At 38.5% G+C, this 17,080-nt stretch overlaps 1 protein-coding gene and 1 pseudogene across 4 annotated transcripts in view; both read left to right on the top strand.

Annotated features, from left to right (window-relative positions):
• Positions 1-14,721, top strand: part of DMGDH (dimethylglycine dehydrogenase) — a 120,620-nt gene extending 105,899 nt beyond the window's left edge. For all 4 annotated transcript variants that reach the window (XM_078004926.1, XM_015140322.3, XM_078004925.1 and 1 more), the window contains 2 exons: positions 6,648-6,782; positions 13,452-14,721. In XM_078004926.1, coding sequence (XP_077861052.1) covers positions 6,648-6,782; positions 13,452-13,667 — 351 coding nt within the window. In that variant the 3' untranslated portion in view covers positions 13,668-14,721. The remainder of the gene's footprint in view (positions 1-6,647; positions 6,783-13,451) is intronic.
• Positions 11,290-12,052, top strand: LOC106998819 (protein IMPACT pseudogene; annotated as a pseudogene).
• Positions 14,722-17,080: the final 2,359 nt, after the last annotated feature.

Here is a 17,080-nt window from a genome sequence, read left to right as displayed (position 1 = left end):
ATGAGACTTTGGGCTTCGGACTTTTGAGTTAATGCTGAAATGAGCTAAGACTTTGGGGAACTCTGGGAAGGCATGATTATAGTTTGCAACATGAGAAGGATGTGAGATTTTGGGGTTAGAGGTGTAATGATATGGTTTGTATCTGTTTCCCCACCAAATCTCATGTTGAATTGTAATCCCCAATGTTGGAGGTGGGGCCTGATGAGAGGTGATTGGATCATGGGGGAAAATTTCTCATGACTGGTTTAGCACAATCCCCCTTGGTACTGTCCTCACAATAGTGAGTTCTCATGAGATCTGGTCACATAAAAGTGAGTAACATCTTTCTGCACTCTATCTCTTGCTCCTTCTCCGGCCATGTGAAGTACTGCTCCCCCCTTGCCTTCCACCATGATTCTAACTTTGCTTGCTAAGGCCTCCCCAGAAGCCAAGCAGATGCCAGCATCATGCTTCCTGTATAGCCTGCAGAACTATGAGCCAATTAAATCTCTTTTCTTTATATATTACCCAGTCTCAGGTATTTCTTTATAGCAATGCAAGAGCAGACTGATACAGGGAATATTCACTTTTCAGCCAATAATAACCAACTTTAGTTGCTAAACTAATAATTTAATGTTTTGCTATCAAGGAGATGTTGAAATTGTGGTTACTGTGAACTTATGTGGAATGTTAAGAAGTTCTGAATAGTGGAAAAGGAACCAAGAGTCGAGAAGCCTGGGTTTCAGGTTTGGTGCTAACTCACTTTGTCACTGCTGGCAAGACCCATAATTTTGTAGGGCTTTAGTTTTCTCATATGGAAAATGAGTTTGGACTAAGTTTTCTGCTTGCTTTAAGACTCCTGTGATTCTAATTCTGTAAATATGAAATGAATAATGCTGTAATTTGTCTATTATGGGGGTTGGGGATGTTAAATGAATTCATTCCCTCAAATGAATGAATCCAGTTTATGGCTTTATTATAAGTTTCCTGAGGCATATACAGTGGCACAGGTGCACAGGGTACTGCACAACTGAGTAAAGAAAGTTCAGATTGACATAGACTGTAGGTGAGTGATGGCCACAGGCTTTGGAACAGGATTCCCACCTGGATTGCTTTAAATGATGATCCAAAACCCATTCTAAATGAGAAGCTTTTCAGGAAAGTATTGAGGGATAGTGGCGCAGCCTGTCATCTGGATTTCCATCTTCACTCTGCCACTTACAGTAGCTGATGACCAGAGTCTCTGCAGCCCTTCCACGCCTATAAGACACAGGAGACTGATTCCACAACCAGTGCTGTGCCTAATTTTGAAGGAAGCTTTACTGGGACAGAGGATGTTACACTGATTCCCTTATGTCTCTAGAACTTTCTATGAAGGTGTAAAAATCATAAAAGTTTTATAAATTTAAAACAAAGAATAACATGTGGAGGCAGAAATTCAAACAAACAGAAGCTATGATAGAGGTATGGACAGTGGGAGCCCAAGGAAGAATATGACCCAATTTTCCCTGGGGTGGCAGAGTAGGGCTGGGGACAGCATTCCATCATCACCAATTGTATAGAGAAGTTGCTTGAGTTGAGTTTTGAAAGATGAGTAGATTTTGGTGGATACAAAATCAATAAAAAAATTGATGACTTCTTTGGATTTTCTGATGGGTTTTTGGCTTCATATAGATGGAAAAGAAAAGGTCCAAGACTGTATTTTCATAATCTCTCCCCAGTGTCTTATAGCCCACTACCCTGACTCTCCATATCAGACCCTGCCTACCATGCTGCTGTCAAATTTGACTTTAACTACATATCTGAGAGCTCTCCATTGCCCTAAGAATCAGGACCAAAAATATACTGATTTTCTTTCATTTACATGTGCTTTTAGGTAATATGGTTCTTATAATAGAGCTAATGAGAGATGAGTAATTATATTTCACTTAAAATCTACTTAATGTTTTTATATAGGTAGATATTATATTTAGTATGTATTACAGGTGGCTGTTTTAATGACTCATATTGCTATTTAAAATTAATAAATTTTAAAAACACAAGCCAAGACTATTTTTAGGCTATAGTCTCAGTGCTCCAGAAATTTATACATTTTTCAAAGATATTAATAGCTATTTATATAGTTAATTTGGCAATGACTTATTAAAGAAATATATTTCTGTTCTTGGGTCATCCTAAAAGCACCAATTTTAATTACAGCATTAACCTTCAGACACATTTTCATCTCATTTATAATTAATAATTATATAGTACAGTAAAATATATAATCTTGGGAGCAAAGCCAAGTAAAATGAAAATGAAATGCTGTCACTTAACTGAAAATCTTCCTAAGTCAGGAGCCTTGTTGGTTTGAGACAGGGGGATTGTGCCAATGGGCAGGTGCAGCCTCCTGCCTGTACTTATAGCACTTATTGAAAGTGTTCCAGCTGGGTGAGGTGGCTCACACCTGTAATCCCAGCACTTTGGGAGGTTGAGGTAAGCAGATTATCTGAGGTCAGGAATTCAAGACCAGCCTGGCCAACATGGCAAAACCCCATCTTTACCCAAAATACAAAAATTAGCAAGGCATGGTGGTGTGTGCCTGGTCCCAGCTACTCAGGAGGCCAAGGCAAGAGAGTTGCTTGAACCCAGGAGATGGAGGTTGCAGTGAGCCAAGATTGTAACTACTGCAAGTATCACCACTGGGTGATAGAGAGAGATTCCATCTCAAAAAAAAAAAAAAAAGAAAAGAAAAAGAAAAACAAAAAAGAAAATAAGTGTTCCTTACTTTCAGTGAGATTTTTGTTGTTTTTGTTAGACTATGTTTTATTTCATGTCTGAGGATGAAATTACTGAAAAGACCCAGTTCCTAATTTAGGGATATACAAATGCAGATATCAAATTGCATTAGTATTAACATTCAGAATGTTTTCAGATACTTTTACATAGTGCACAAATATTACTTTGTAATAAATGTCATTCAAAATAGGTTCTGGTCACCTAAAAGAAATTTAAAAGAAACATTCTTTATTTACAGTATTTATATCATCTGTGTTTTCTAATGATAGACTCCAGGTACAGGCATTTTAAAAAATATGGATAAAATCTAAAGGTGCAGGTTTATCTTGTCATGTAACTAAGCCTCAGTTTAGTCTTTCATAAACTGGGGATTAAAATATCCATCTTAAAGGGTTGTCATGAGGATTAAATGAGCTTGTGAATGTGAAGCCATCATTTTAGTATGTGACACATAGCAAGGGCATAAGAAATTGTAAATGTTACTTATTAATATTTTATTATTTTTTAAACTGAATTTACTACTCTAATTTTTTTTCTAGAGAAAGTTTTCGCCCACTCACCCCCAACCTTTCCTATTTCCCTCATGGTTGGCTAATACCTGATGTTCCTTCTCAGCCTTTGGTAAAATGTGAATTTGACAAAGGTAGAGTTAGTCTCCCCTTCCAGCACATCTCATTCCTCGCCTAGCTCTGCCCCAATAGCTCTCAGCCAGCACCCCCAGCTGGTCATGGCCAGCGGCCACCACATCCCCTCAGGTGTAGCAGATATTGATTTAAGTGGCTCCGTTAAGGCTGTTCAGAGTAGGCAAAACGAACAGGGCTAGGCCTCTTGAGATCTTGGTTCTTAACCAGTTTGTTGATTGCCTGTCTTTGACTGAGTTAACGCGCTGCTCTTAGACTCCAAACCCAGCATCTGTGGGGTGTTTCTGTGTAGATCAAATTATAATGTAAATACAGACACTTTTGGGAAAGGCTGTACAGTAGGTAGTTGTTATGAAACCTATTCATCTTTCAAAACTCAGCTCAAAGAATGCTGCCCCGATCCCCACTCTCCCATCCCAGGCGGAACTGGGTCATTTTCTTCCTTGGGCCCCCACTGTCCATACCTCTATTGAGGCTTCTATTTGTTTGCATTTCTGCCTCCACATATTAGATATTCTTTGTTTTAGATTTATAAAACTTTTGTGATTTTTACACCCTAGAACACACAGAACCAACCATGACTCATATTTCAAAATTTGTATTGCTAATTGATATGCTATTATGTGTCATGTTCTGCTATGTTTCCAATAATCTCAAATTGTTCTTTTTTTCTGTTAAAACATTGAGGAAAAACATTTTCCTCTTAAACATTGTTTCCTGTTAATACATTGAAGAGACGTAATAATTTCAGGACTGGGCCCAAGATCATGTTCTCTGAAGCTCTGAATACCCCCTGCATAACACAGTATCTAATATTCATCAGGTGCTTAAGAACAGTTGAATAAATAATTGAAAGAAAATTATTGAATAGGAGACTCAGGAAGATTAAGACCTTCAAGCTGTAAATGTATCTCTAATGGTAAAGATTCAGATTCTATGACAGTAGGTGAGGAAATAATTTCAGATCTGCTGGCATTCCATAAATCACACCGTATAACGCGTTTGGTCACTGACTCTTGTTGAAGTGCTTCTCCACACAATAAGGCATAAAACTTTTTCAGTATAGTTATTGATTCCAATGTAGACAAGAACTCTAAAAAGCACCCTTTGTCGTCATTATTCTATGATTGCAAGTCTCCTTTTTAAAAGATAGCAAAAAACAAAACAAAACAAAGAACTGTTGCTGTTATAGAATTCTTTCTTAGATATACAGTCATCCCTCTGTGTATGTGGGGGATTGGTTCCAGAACCCCCACATATATCAAAATCTGGGTTTTCTCAAGGACCACCAACCCATATATACAAAAAGTCATCCCCTCCATATGCATGAGTTTCAAAGCCCACGAATACTGTATTTTCTATTTGTGTTCAGTTGAAAAAAAATCCACATATAAGTGGACCTCTGCAGCTTAAAGTGGTATCGTTCAAGGACCAACTCTGCATGTTTTAACTATAGTGAACTTTGGTTTGTTATGACTTGTTATCATGAATTTATCCTATATATGAATTCAAATGAATCAAGCTCTTCCTGTGACTCCCCGCCCCCATTTGCCCTATATTAAATAACACGAGTTCCAATCTTCTTTAAATTTTCATGATCTGGCTTCATAATAAAGCTTTATAGTTGGTTCTCACCGTTTGTATCACCCTGGGGAAAGAGAGAGAATTGGATGTTCATTTTGCACATTATTTTAACCTCAGCTAATGGAAGCTTTCTCTAACTTCCTGTGTAGGTCAGCAATTTAAAGTTGGATTATCCACAAAAATCATATTTCATTGTGGATTCATCCTAGAGGCTCTAAACTGGGAAAGGAATAGACTGGGAGGGGGGGTCTCAGTGAGGGTGTGTGAGGACCCCTGCTGCTGCTTCTCTGGAGGTTAAGGGGATTTATTACACTCAGTCCTAAATGTTTCAAGTGCAGAAAGAACTGTGTAAGTCCTAAATGTTAGTGGTGGAGGACATCTTAGGCATGAAATATTCTTTCTTATTGCCAATGAAGAAATTGAAGTTTTTGGTTGTTTCCTTTCTTTGCTTTCAGAGAGTAGTCTGTCTGTGGCAACTGTTTTGAGAATCTTGTTTTCCACATTGTGATCTCTGATTAAATCTCATTCACTGTAGACATGATTTATATATCACAAATTTCCTTTCCCTCACATAAGAGATGCTTGTCTAGGCAGAGTATGCAGAAGTCTCACACTAACCTCCCACGGATGTCAGCCCTCCCTCCAGGGCGCTCGCTCTCAGTGCTCTCTCTTCACCTCTGACTAGTTTATCACACTTATCATGTGTCTCCTGGCATTTGGTTGAGTCGAATTCTATCTCCCTTATTAGCTAAGTGTCTCTGCTGACGAGTCATTGCTCACTTGTGCGTCCTACTCACAGGTAAGCTGTATTAAGGTGTATTACCAATAAGTGTGAAGTCTTCCAGTTTGCCTGATTCCTACTTTTTTTTTTAATACATAAGAATGAATTCAAGGTTATCCCTATAACAATGTCGCTCTCATTCCCTTATATTGATTGCACTGGGAATGACCCTGAGTGTGTCCATGGGAATGTATTAGGAATAGGAATGTCATCTGTCATGTGTTGCAAGGAAGAAGTAAAAAAAAAAAAAAGGTTGAAAAGCACAGTGTTAGAGAATAAACTCTTGGATAAAAATGTCTGTGTCTAACTCATTTTTTACCCACACAGGGCCTAGCACTATGCCTCATACATAGTAGGGACTCAATAAATATTTTGAGAATGAACTAATGAATGCAACCCAATAGGTAAATACATTCCAGAGACATTATTCTGAAGAAGAAAAAAGAAAATACCACATTTTGGGGTTGTTTTAGCATCATGTTTCAAAAAAGTGAATTTTCTTCTTGAAAAAGACTTTCTATAGGTAGAAATTGAGTTGCGTATTGCTTACTGACAGCCCGTACCACTGTCCAGACCCATTAGACACAAGGGTCACTTTCATAATCCACCATTGCAACATGCCTTATGTTTTTCCACCTAGGTGGTTCTGGTAAATTGTCATCACAAGTTATTACCCTTAAGTCTAACATATTCTGAAGGAATAGGTGGCTGATACTGTCATTTGAGGACTAAGAAATATTTGTCTAGACATTTGATCCAATCTGTATTTTTATTTAATGTGTAATTGGCGAGAAAATAGCAAAGACAAATTTAAATGCTTGCATCTCTAACCTTGTCACAGTGTCTGAGCATTCATTCATCATCATTATCTTGGATTCCTGCAGCCAGCAGACTTCATAGGAAAGCAAGCACTGAAACAGATTAAAGCCAAGGGGCTGAAACGAAGACTGGTCTGCCTCACCTTGGCAACGGATGATGTTGATCCAGAGGGAAACGAAAGCATCTGGTACAATGGCAAGGTGAGTGCTGAGGACCTCACTGCCAGGGGCTGTGGCATCTTCTGCAACAGAAACCCCCCTCGTTCCTATTTTCTCTTAAACCCTTTTGCTATTAATTATTTATTGGAGGGATGACACACTTTTGATTTCTGAGCTGACATTCAACAGACAGAACGCAATTAACTGAAAGGAAAATGAAATGTTGCTCATTTTTGAAAACATAAAATTCTATATATTCTGTTTAAAGAAAACAAACCCAAGGACTTGAAATACATTGGACAATGAGGAGGGTATGGTTTAGAGGGTAAATGATCTATTTGCTCATCACATCCATGTCTGTAAATGCAAAAGATGGATTTTATAAAAAATTTGGCATTCTGATTTAACTTTTTATGGATCTTTCAGAAGGAGGCAATTAGCATATTAACAGGGAAAAAATCCAAATGAAAACATCTATGACAATAGAGGGTAGAACCTTAGAAAGTAAAGCAAAGTGTGGAAGCCATTTGGTTCTTCAGGAAGAGTAAAATCACCTTCTCATTTTGGAATGTTACTTTTCATTCTTTCTATTTGTATTCAGTAAAACCAGGGTAAGCCAGATAACATATCAATGGGACTTTGTTGTCTCCAGTTTTTCTCCTAAGCTTTCTGCATTCAGTTACTTTCTCCATTTTTTTATTACTATTTGTAAAACCCAATTTTGTTGAAACTGAGTGTGGGTGTGTTTTTCCTGGTGTTAGCAGGCACGTGTGGGACACCCAGCTTAGACCACGGGGAGGGAATAGAGCCTTCAAAGCTCATACAAACAACTGTTCCACAATGAACAGGGTCAGCTTGGTCATTACCCAAGACTCAGAGCTTCCGTGCCTGGGTTTTTTTCTTATTCACTGCAGCCTACTTGATATTTGTTTCCATTTTCTCTGTCTCATCAGTAACACAAAGAGTGCTAGAAGTGGAGAAAGCCAGTGGTGTCAAATCACAGCCTTTGGGGCTAAAGCATAGGTCAATTTAACACAGAACTAACAACTACTGAGTTCTTACTGTATACCAGATATTTTTCGTGTGCTCTCCCATTTAACTTTACAGCACGCCTGTCAGATATGTATGATCATTTCCATTTTAAGGATGAGGCTTTGAGGGGCTCAGAAGTAACTTGCTTGAGGTTACATGGCTGGTGATTGATAGAACCAATCTCCCACTCAGGTCTAGTTTCCAGCTTTGAATTTCTGGTCCTTTCTTCTAAGACATAAAAGAGATCAATTTGATCTCTTTTCTGTCTCTGCTGATGTCCCCCTGTAGTTTCTTAAGAATTTAATTAATTAATTAATTTGTTTATTTATTTTGAGACAGAGCCTTACTCTGTTGCCCAGGCTGAAGTGCAGCGGCATGATCTCGACTCACTGCAACCTCCGCTTCCCGGGTTCAAGTGATTCTCCTGCCTCAGCCTCCCAAGTAGCTGGGATTACAGGTGCATGCCACCATGCTCGGCTAATTTTTGTATTTTTAGTAAAGATGGGGTTTCTCCACGTTGGCCAGGCTGGTCTTGATCACCAGCCAGGTCATACATCCACTTTGGTTTCCCAAAGTGCTGGGATTACAGGCATGAGCCACTGCCCCCGGCCTTAAGAATTTAATTCTATACCCACATTCTTGTGCATCTGAGTATCAGGTGAATGTTATTAGAGTCTGTGACGCCAACTGACTTTTCTCAGATCTCAAGTGCTTTCACCTGTTTGTAAGCCTGGATGGGCCGACCTCTACTTCCTTCTTAAATTGGGCTGAGTTTGCTCTTCTGTTTGAATTGTTCCTACCTTTCTCCCTGTCTCTTCGTTCTCTTTCTGTTCTGTATCTCTGGTTCAGCCCTCTTTTCTTAATATGTATTCTTCCCCATTTCATATTTGCCCACAATTCACGTGATTTCTACTTATAACCAGCTCTGCCATTAATTAACTATTTGACCTGATCTTGAGCTGATCTCTGGGCCTCAGTTTTCTCATCTGTAAAATGAAGCCATTGGATGAGATAACATCTTCTTGTCATTACATTTCCTCCCACCTCATCTTTCCTTTGTTGTTTATTTTTCACTCTATTCCCAGTCAGTTTTCTCAGTACTGTTTAATACAGTCTACACTTACCCTTCCACCAATCTTCTGTTTTACTCAGCGTGGAATGAAAGAGATATTATGCTATATTTTTCTATTTTTCTGTATTCCCACGTCATCCACAGTCAACTGATTTTTAGCCACCTTAAATATGATGATACCGAAATTAGTTTTAAAACCCTGAAAACCCAAGCTCCAATCTAAAGTTTTTTTCATTTGCCCTATGCATATACTGCATTTACATGCTATATTGTTCACCTTTCCTTGCCATCTGCTTATAAAACTGCTAATCCAATTATAGGATTCTAGCTCTTGGATTTCCTAATATGAGTTTGCCTGCTCTTTGATGCTTAGTAAGGTCATCATTTTAACATGCAGATGGTCTTCTTTTTTGATCCTTTTTCAGAGGCCCTTCTTGGATTGTCTTTACTCTGGACTGCTTTGAAATAATTTTTGCTTTTTATTTTCAGACTTGGTCTTGACTTGTGTTGCTTTTAGTATTTTATTCTTGCAAGCATTTCCAGTGCTAGAGATAGGGTACAAATGTATTTGTTTGTTGACTTTTTCTTTTTTTTTTTTTTTTAGTGTCTACTATATGCCAGCAATATTCTAGGTACTGGGGATATAGCAGTGAACAAAACACAAGGATCTCTGACCTCATGGAGTTTACATTCCAGAGGAATGGAAGGAGGGAGAGATGAACAGTGGACAAAATAAATAAAGTATATTGCATGTCAGATGGTCTTTAGTGCCTTGGGGAAAGGTCAAGTCCAACTGGGAGCAGGGCAGTGCTGGAGAAAGGGATTCTAACCTTAAATGAGGGTTAATTTTTTTAAAATCAAGGCATAAAGATGGTCATGAGAAAGGCTTTCTTTATATTGGGTGACTCAGTTTTAAAAGATGCTTATCTTGGAAGGAAGTTTTGAAAAAGAGGTTTGTGGAGAGGTTTGGAGAGCTTAGAAGGTTTTTAAAATTATTATTTATAAATTAAAACATACAGGGACAGTCAAAGAAAAACACAATAGAACATCAAACTTAAATTATGTTAACTTCCTTCAAAGGCCATTTGCCATGTTACCTTCTGGAAGTCAGATAGAGACTTCTCATAATTTGAGAGAGAAATGAGAAAAGGCTAAAAATAGATGAGAATTATTCACGTTGGTAAAAAGAAGGTCAATGTTTGTTTTAACAAAGAATGAGAATTTACCAGGCAGAGGGTGGGGACCGATTGTTCTCACAGTTCACTGAACTAAAAGATGGAATGGATCTAATTGAACTTGGAAGATTTTAGGCAAAACTGTTTGAAATTTATGCAAGGGAAAACATTTCCCTGGAGATTTAGTAATAGGGTACAAGGAAAGGCCAGACTTCTGAAATACCCTGGGCTTCTAACCCCTGGATTAGAGAGAAATTCAAGTAGAAATGAAAGTAAATTCTAGCAGAAAGCAAAGCAAACTTTAAAAATAGCACTCGTAAGTAAGGACTCTCTTTTTTCAGTTTACTAATGCAGAATGGCTGCAAGACGAATCACTGCTGGGATGTTAGGAGATGAGAAGGGCTGAGGAAACGGTGCATGTAGTCTCCTAAGAGTGATTGTGGGCTTTTGACCCAGTGAGTCAGGGGATCACAGCCTGAGACCAGCGCGGGTCTCTTCCTGTTTTCTGAAGACGCTCAAGCAAACCAGATTAACTCTCCTAGGGCTCCAAACCCAAATCTCTCTCTTACAGGTGGGGAAATGAAACCAAGGTTACCAAGAAAGTCTTTCAAAAAGCAATGATTAAGCCAGGCATGATAGCTCATGCCAGTAATCCCAGCACTTTGGGAGGCCAAGGCAGGCTGATCACTTGAGTTCAGGAGTTCGAGACCAGCCTGGCCAACATGGTGAAACCCCGTCTCTACTAAAAATATAAAAATTAGCGGGGTCTGGTGATGCACACCTGTAGTCCCAGCTACTCAGGAAGCTGAGGCAGGAGAATCACTTGAACCCGGGAGGCAGAAGTTGCAGAGAGCCAAGATTGCACCTCTGCACTCCAGCTGGGGCAACAGAGCAAGACTCCATCTCAAAAAACAAACAAAACAAAAGCAATGATTGGGTGCAGCCACAGAGCTGCTCCCAGGTTCCACATGGCTGAGGGGGACGCAGGGGTGACCAAAGGCAGGATGAAGAAAGTGAAGTAATGGCAACCATCGATGGCGAGGAATGGTGTGTCATTGATAACTGTGCCAAAATACTTTGTGTTAGAATTAGTGACGATATAGATGACCCCAAATGGACACTTTGCTTGCAAGTGATGCTGCCAAATGAGTACCCAGGTACAGCTCCGCCACTCTATCAGTTGAATGCTCATTGGCTTAAAGGGCAAGAACTTGTGCATTTATTGAATAACCTTGAGGAAATACATACGTGGCCACCCCATTTGGTTCAGAAAGAGTACCTGCTTTGTGTCCCTGGGATCCAGGCTATGTTTCTTTTCCTCCCAAAATATTTAATGAGAAAATGACAGAATATTGGTGAAAGTATTCTTTACCTGTGAGTGGAGAAAATAAGAGATGTTCCAATACAAAATCTCAGATGACAGAATCACGCCCAGATGTAAAGAAAGAAACTGCAGAGAAAGATGTTGAATGTGAAGATGGTCTCATTTTTGCGTATCAGCCAGAAAGCTCGGTAAAAGCACTGGATTTTGATATCAGTGAAAATCAAAGAGAAATAGAATTCTCTCCGATTGATCATGGCATTTCTGTTACAGACCAAATAAGTAGTTTTCAGGCAGACTTGTCTCCATTAGTTTGTCCCAAACAGGTGAAAATGGTTCTTTCCAGCTTGTATGAGAATAAGAAAATAGCTAGTACCACCCACAGCATCTATGCCTGCAGAATATATTGTGAGGACAAACAGACCTTCTTACAGGGTTGTGAGGGTGATGGGGAAACAGCAGCTGGTGGACATCTTCTACATCTCATGGAGATTTTAAATGTGAGGAATATCTTGGTGGTGGTATCACGCTGGTGTGGAGGCATTCTGTAGGACCAGATCACTTTAAACATAACTGTGCCAGAAACATACTAGTGGAGAAGAACAACACACATTCACCTGAAAATCATCTAAGGCTTTGGGAAAAAAACAAAATGAGTAATGGATTAAGTGAAAATCCAGGAGTTTCCACCTGCAGTTGTGGGCTGAGGTGACAATCCTTCCAACATATTTGTTAGCATAAATATTATGCCTCAATTTCTGTTGCAAATTGGTGATTGTGAAATTTCCAAAAGTGATTTTCTTGTCTCTGTTTCTTTGTTTAATTCTTATAATATAAAGCAATAAATATGGAGAGTCAGTAGTCTTCTTCCACACCAGGAAAAAAAAAAAAAACAGCAATGATTGAAACTCTAACCTCTCTGACCCTAATCCCTGCCTGTATCACTGAACTATGATCTAAAGGAGAACAGCAATTTTAAAGCATGTGTTATAACTTGGCAGTTAACAATCAGCCAGAGAGAAACTTTTACTAATGAATGTATTCACATTTTTTTTTTCAATCAACCAGTTTTCACAGTAAGTTTAGAAATCATATGGAGAGCTTCTGATTTGAGGTTTCAAAGAGAATTAAAAACTGGGACTACAGAGATAGGAGTCTGCAATTAAAGTCATGAATGTGTTAGCATCTAAAATACTAGAAGTGCTATAGTAAGATTGTTGACTGTAGCGTGCTCTTTGCTGAGGCAGCTGAATGATCACCAGGCTGATTCCCGTCCGTGAATGTCTTGAGCTCCAGCTATAAGCAGTCCACTGAGCCAGATGGTAAGACTTTAAGGATTAGTGCAATGTAGTGTGGCCAGGAGAAGCCATTTTGAGCAGGGCTCTGTATCATGTTTTACTTTTGTTGTCTTCCTTTTCTTTTTTGTTCCATGTAATGTTTTGACGACAGTTTTCTGTATTTTCTGCTTTTCCTTCTTTTTCATTCTTTCCTTTAGACCTGATTTCCAATAACCTTCTTATCTTTTAATCAAACTTGTTATATAGACTTTTTTTTGGAGACAGTCTCACTCTGTCATCCAGGCTGGAGTGCAGTGGCCAGATCTCGGCTCACTGCAATCTCCGCCTCCCAGGTTCAAGCAATTCTCATGCTTCAGCCTTCTGAGTGTGCCTCAGAGAGTGTAGGTGCCTGCCACCACGCCCAGCTAATTTTTGTATTTTTAGTAGAGACAAGGTTTCACCATTTTGGCCAGGCTGGTCTTGAACTCCTGACCTAAAATGATCCGCCTGCCTTGGCGTCCCCAAGTGCTGGGATTACAGGCACGAGCCACCACTCCTGGCCTAAACTAAGTATTACTGTTTTAAAAATGAGAAATTTCAGAGTAATACAGATGTGTATGTTGAGAGTTACTTTTCATAATTTGTAAGCTTTCATTCATCTTTTCAAAATGTGAAGTTTTCCTCCTGTGTCTCTGGTGTTGTGTCCCCAGACAGCGTTTCAGAAAACTTCCATTTTCTAAGTTGAATCTGTATTTCAGGGTTTTTTTTCACCCAGAGATGAGGAGCACAGAGCTGTGACCGAGACACTGAGGACTGTTGGGTCTTGTTTTCCAGGTGGTTGGCAACACGACATCTGGAAGCTATAGCTACAGCATCCAGAAGAGTCTGGCATTCGCATATGTCCCTGTGGAACTAAGTGAAGTGGGACAGCAAGTGGAAGTTGAACTATTAGGCAAAAATTACCCAGCAGTCGTCATACAACAACCTTTGGTATTGACCGAACCAACCAGAAACCGGCTTCAGAAAAAAGGTGGAAAGGACAAAACTTGAAAAAAGACCTTTAGCAGTCAACTGAATTGGAGTTGCTAATGACTGTCCTTGAAATGATCATAATTGGTTCCCAGGGGAATAGAGGAAACCAGGAATTCTTTCAAAATCATCAAAGTCTAGATTTAGAATCTTAACGAAACCTTTCTGTTAAGTGTTTTCTAAGCAAGACAGAATAATAGATAAATGATTTACATTTTTCTTTTAAATGAAGAAATTTGAAATGAATTTTTTTTTATTACCCCACATTACCCAGTCAGCAAAACATTTAGGTGTTTGCTAATATATACAATCATTACTATAAACGAATTAAAGGACATTTTATAATTTTAGTAACAAATGCATTCGGTTCTTGATAGCTGAAAACAAATTAATAAATTATCTTTTACGTGAAAACATGTATAATATTGTTGATGGATTTACTTCATAGAGAAATCTTTCCTTAGATGAATAAATGATAGTTTTAATTTTTCATGATATAGCTGTAATGAAAATAGTAAATTTTAACATTGACATATAGCCAACATTTTAATTCAATTCTCTGAAATATTTATCATTTTCTTAATGACTTCCCTGAAAGGAGCTTTATAGGACATTATTATTCTCCTTTCAAAGGTTGTTTTAGAAGAGAAGTTGCAAGAAAGAACAGAGTCTTCCAAAGGAAGCGGTACTTGTAAACTTTCAGAAATGAAGCTGAAACATAAATAGATTGTGCCAGTACAAACACAGTTTGAATACTGAACACCTCTCTTTGGGAAAGAATTAATGCAAGTTGACATCACATGGTGCTGTTCTGAATATCATTTCACAAAGCATTTGACAAAGCAGGTCAAACAAAAGCTTAAGAGCTGACAGTTAGTGCTATGTACAGCAAGAAAAAAAATCAATTTAGAAATAATTCTTTGATATACTTTTTGAAATTATTTGGGTGTAGTTGATGGAATAAATCAATTTATTTTGTAAAGGGTGGTTTATCATTTATAATTAATTTATACATGCATACATTTGTTACACATTTATAGATGTTTTCTTAAGTATTAAAAAAACTGAATATGAAGCATGGTAAGATTCTATCATTTGAATAAACTTTAAAATGATTTCTTAACTTGTAAGTTTGAAAAGGTGCCAATTTTACATTTTAAATGTTTTATAACAGTAGTTATATATTAGAACTCTTCACATGTTCATTTCTCTTTGGCATGTCCTCTTAGATGAGAAAAGAAGGAAATTCCTTTGGTAACAAACAAATTTCCTAATTATTGGGAATATTATCTAGATTCTTTAATCCAGTTCATGTTAGTGCTGGGAATTTGGGATATCAGCTTCTCATTCTCTGCCTTTCTATAACCCCATGACCTCAGGATAGTTACATACCATCTCTGGGTTCCTCCTCTGTGAAATAGGTTTAGACTCTTTTTTGCATACTGTATTATCAAGAAGCAATAATGAAAGTACAACATTAAATTCATATCATATAGTTAATATAGCACTAAAACTGATGAATAAAAGAATAGACCATTCAGATGAATGTGAAAAATTTAAAGAAATCCTACGCACAGGATAAAAGAAGTCTACCCCGATTTCCTTAAGAAGTTGCCCTCATTCTCTCTTTTGTTGTATGTTAGGTGCTATTAGGTTTCGTAGATTAACCCAGCACCCCCACTCATACTCAGCCAGTCCGTCCTGGCCTCAGCACCAGGTGTGGTATCAGCCAATTCATGGGCTGACAACGACCTTCAACACACCTTAACTATGGAAAGCTGAGAAGAGTTAACCAGATTTCTTCCATGGGAATTTGGATTGTGAACCATCAGAGGAAAAACTGGTTAGTACTAAAAGCTGAAGCTGAAAAGATGGATAGAAATAGAAGCCATAAGCCCAAGGGAGCAATGAGAGCTCCCGATAAGGAGGGAGACACTGAGAGAGAAACAGAGAGAATAAAAGACCAGTTCCCAAAGCTCTCGGCTCCTGATGGCTTGCTGGCCAGTTCTTGGGTGAGAACCTTGACTTAAAAGGGCCTAACTGAAACCACTAGCTTCTGAAAAGTGGAACATACACGGAGAGAGGTTAGTGTCAGCCGTGAACAGCAAACAGCCAGCATACTTGAAAACACTGGTGATGCGCAGAAGTCTGTGTCTACAGTTCAGAAAAACATTCTCAAGAATGTGATGATGAATGATAGGCACTTTCTTCCCCTGAGTGACAAAAACTTTTTGGAATTGCAAAAACAGTTTCTAGTCAACACATTAGCAAAACATTTATGGTATGTTGCTAATGTTAACATCCTAACTAATCTGTGTCTTTCTTCTTTTCTACTGATAAGGAAAGATGACAGAAAAAAACATCTTAAAGTATACTGTGTGGGACATTAAATAACAGACAGACGAGATTCTGGAATTTTACTGAGAGCATGTTGTGCATATTTTAATTGAACAAAAGGAAAGGTTGATATTATCAGGAAACACAGCAGTTGTGAAAGGAAAAAAGTTTTGGCTACACAAATAGCATTTTTTTTTTTAAATTTAAGTTCTAGGGTACATGTGCACAACGTGCAGGTTTGTTACATATGTATACATGTGCCATGTTGGTGTGCTGCACCCATCAACTCGTCATTTACATTCGGTATATCTCCTAATGCAATCCCTCCTCCCTCCTCCCTCCCCACAATAGGCCCGGGTGTGTGACGTTCCACTTCCTGTGTCCAAGTGATCTCATTGTTCAATTCCCACCTGTGAGTGAGAACATGCAGTGTTTGGTTTTCTGTTCTTGCGATAGTTTGCTGAGAATGATGGTTTCCAGCCGCATCCATGTGCCTATAATAAAGACAAAAACTCATCGTTTTTTATGGCTGCATAGTATTCCATGGTGTATATGTGCCACATTTTCTTAATCCAATCTGTCACTGATGGACATTTGGGTTGATTCCAAGTCTTTGCTATTGTGAATAGTGCTGCAATAAACATACGTGTGCATGTGTCTTTATAGCAGCATGATTTATAATCCTTTGGGTATATACCCAGTAATGAGATGGCTGGGTCAAATGGTATTTCTAGTTCTAGATCCTTGAGGAATCTCCACACTGTCTTCCACAATGGTTGAACTAGTTTACAGTCCCACCAACAGTGTAAAAGTGTTTCTATTTCTCCACATCCTCTCCAGCACCTGTTGTTTCCTGATTTTTTAATGATTGCCATTCTAACTGGTGTGAGATGGTATCTCATTGTGGTTTTGATTTGCATTTCTCTGATGGCGAGTGATGATGAGTATTTTTTCATGTGTCTGTTGGCTGTATGAATGTCTTCTTTTGAGAAGTGTCTGTTCATATCCTTTGCCCACTTTTTGATGGGGTTGTTTGTTTTTTTCTCATAAATTTGAGTTCTTTGTAGGTTCTGGATATTAGCCCTTTGTCAGATGAG

Source organism: Macaca mulatta, chromosome 6, assembly GCF_049350105.2.
Source record: "Macaca mulatta isolate MMU2019108-1 chromosome 6, T2T-MMU8v2.0, whole genome shotgun sequence".
Taxonomy (NCBI): Eukaryota; Metazoa; Chordata; class Mammalia; order Primates; family Cercopithecidae; genus Macaca; species Macaca mulatta.
Note: the sequence above shows the minus strand (reverse complement) of the source record. Positions and strands in the feature narration are given on the sequence as shown.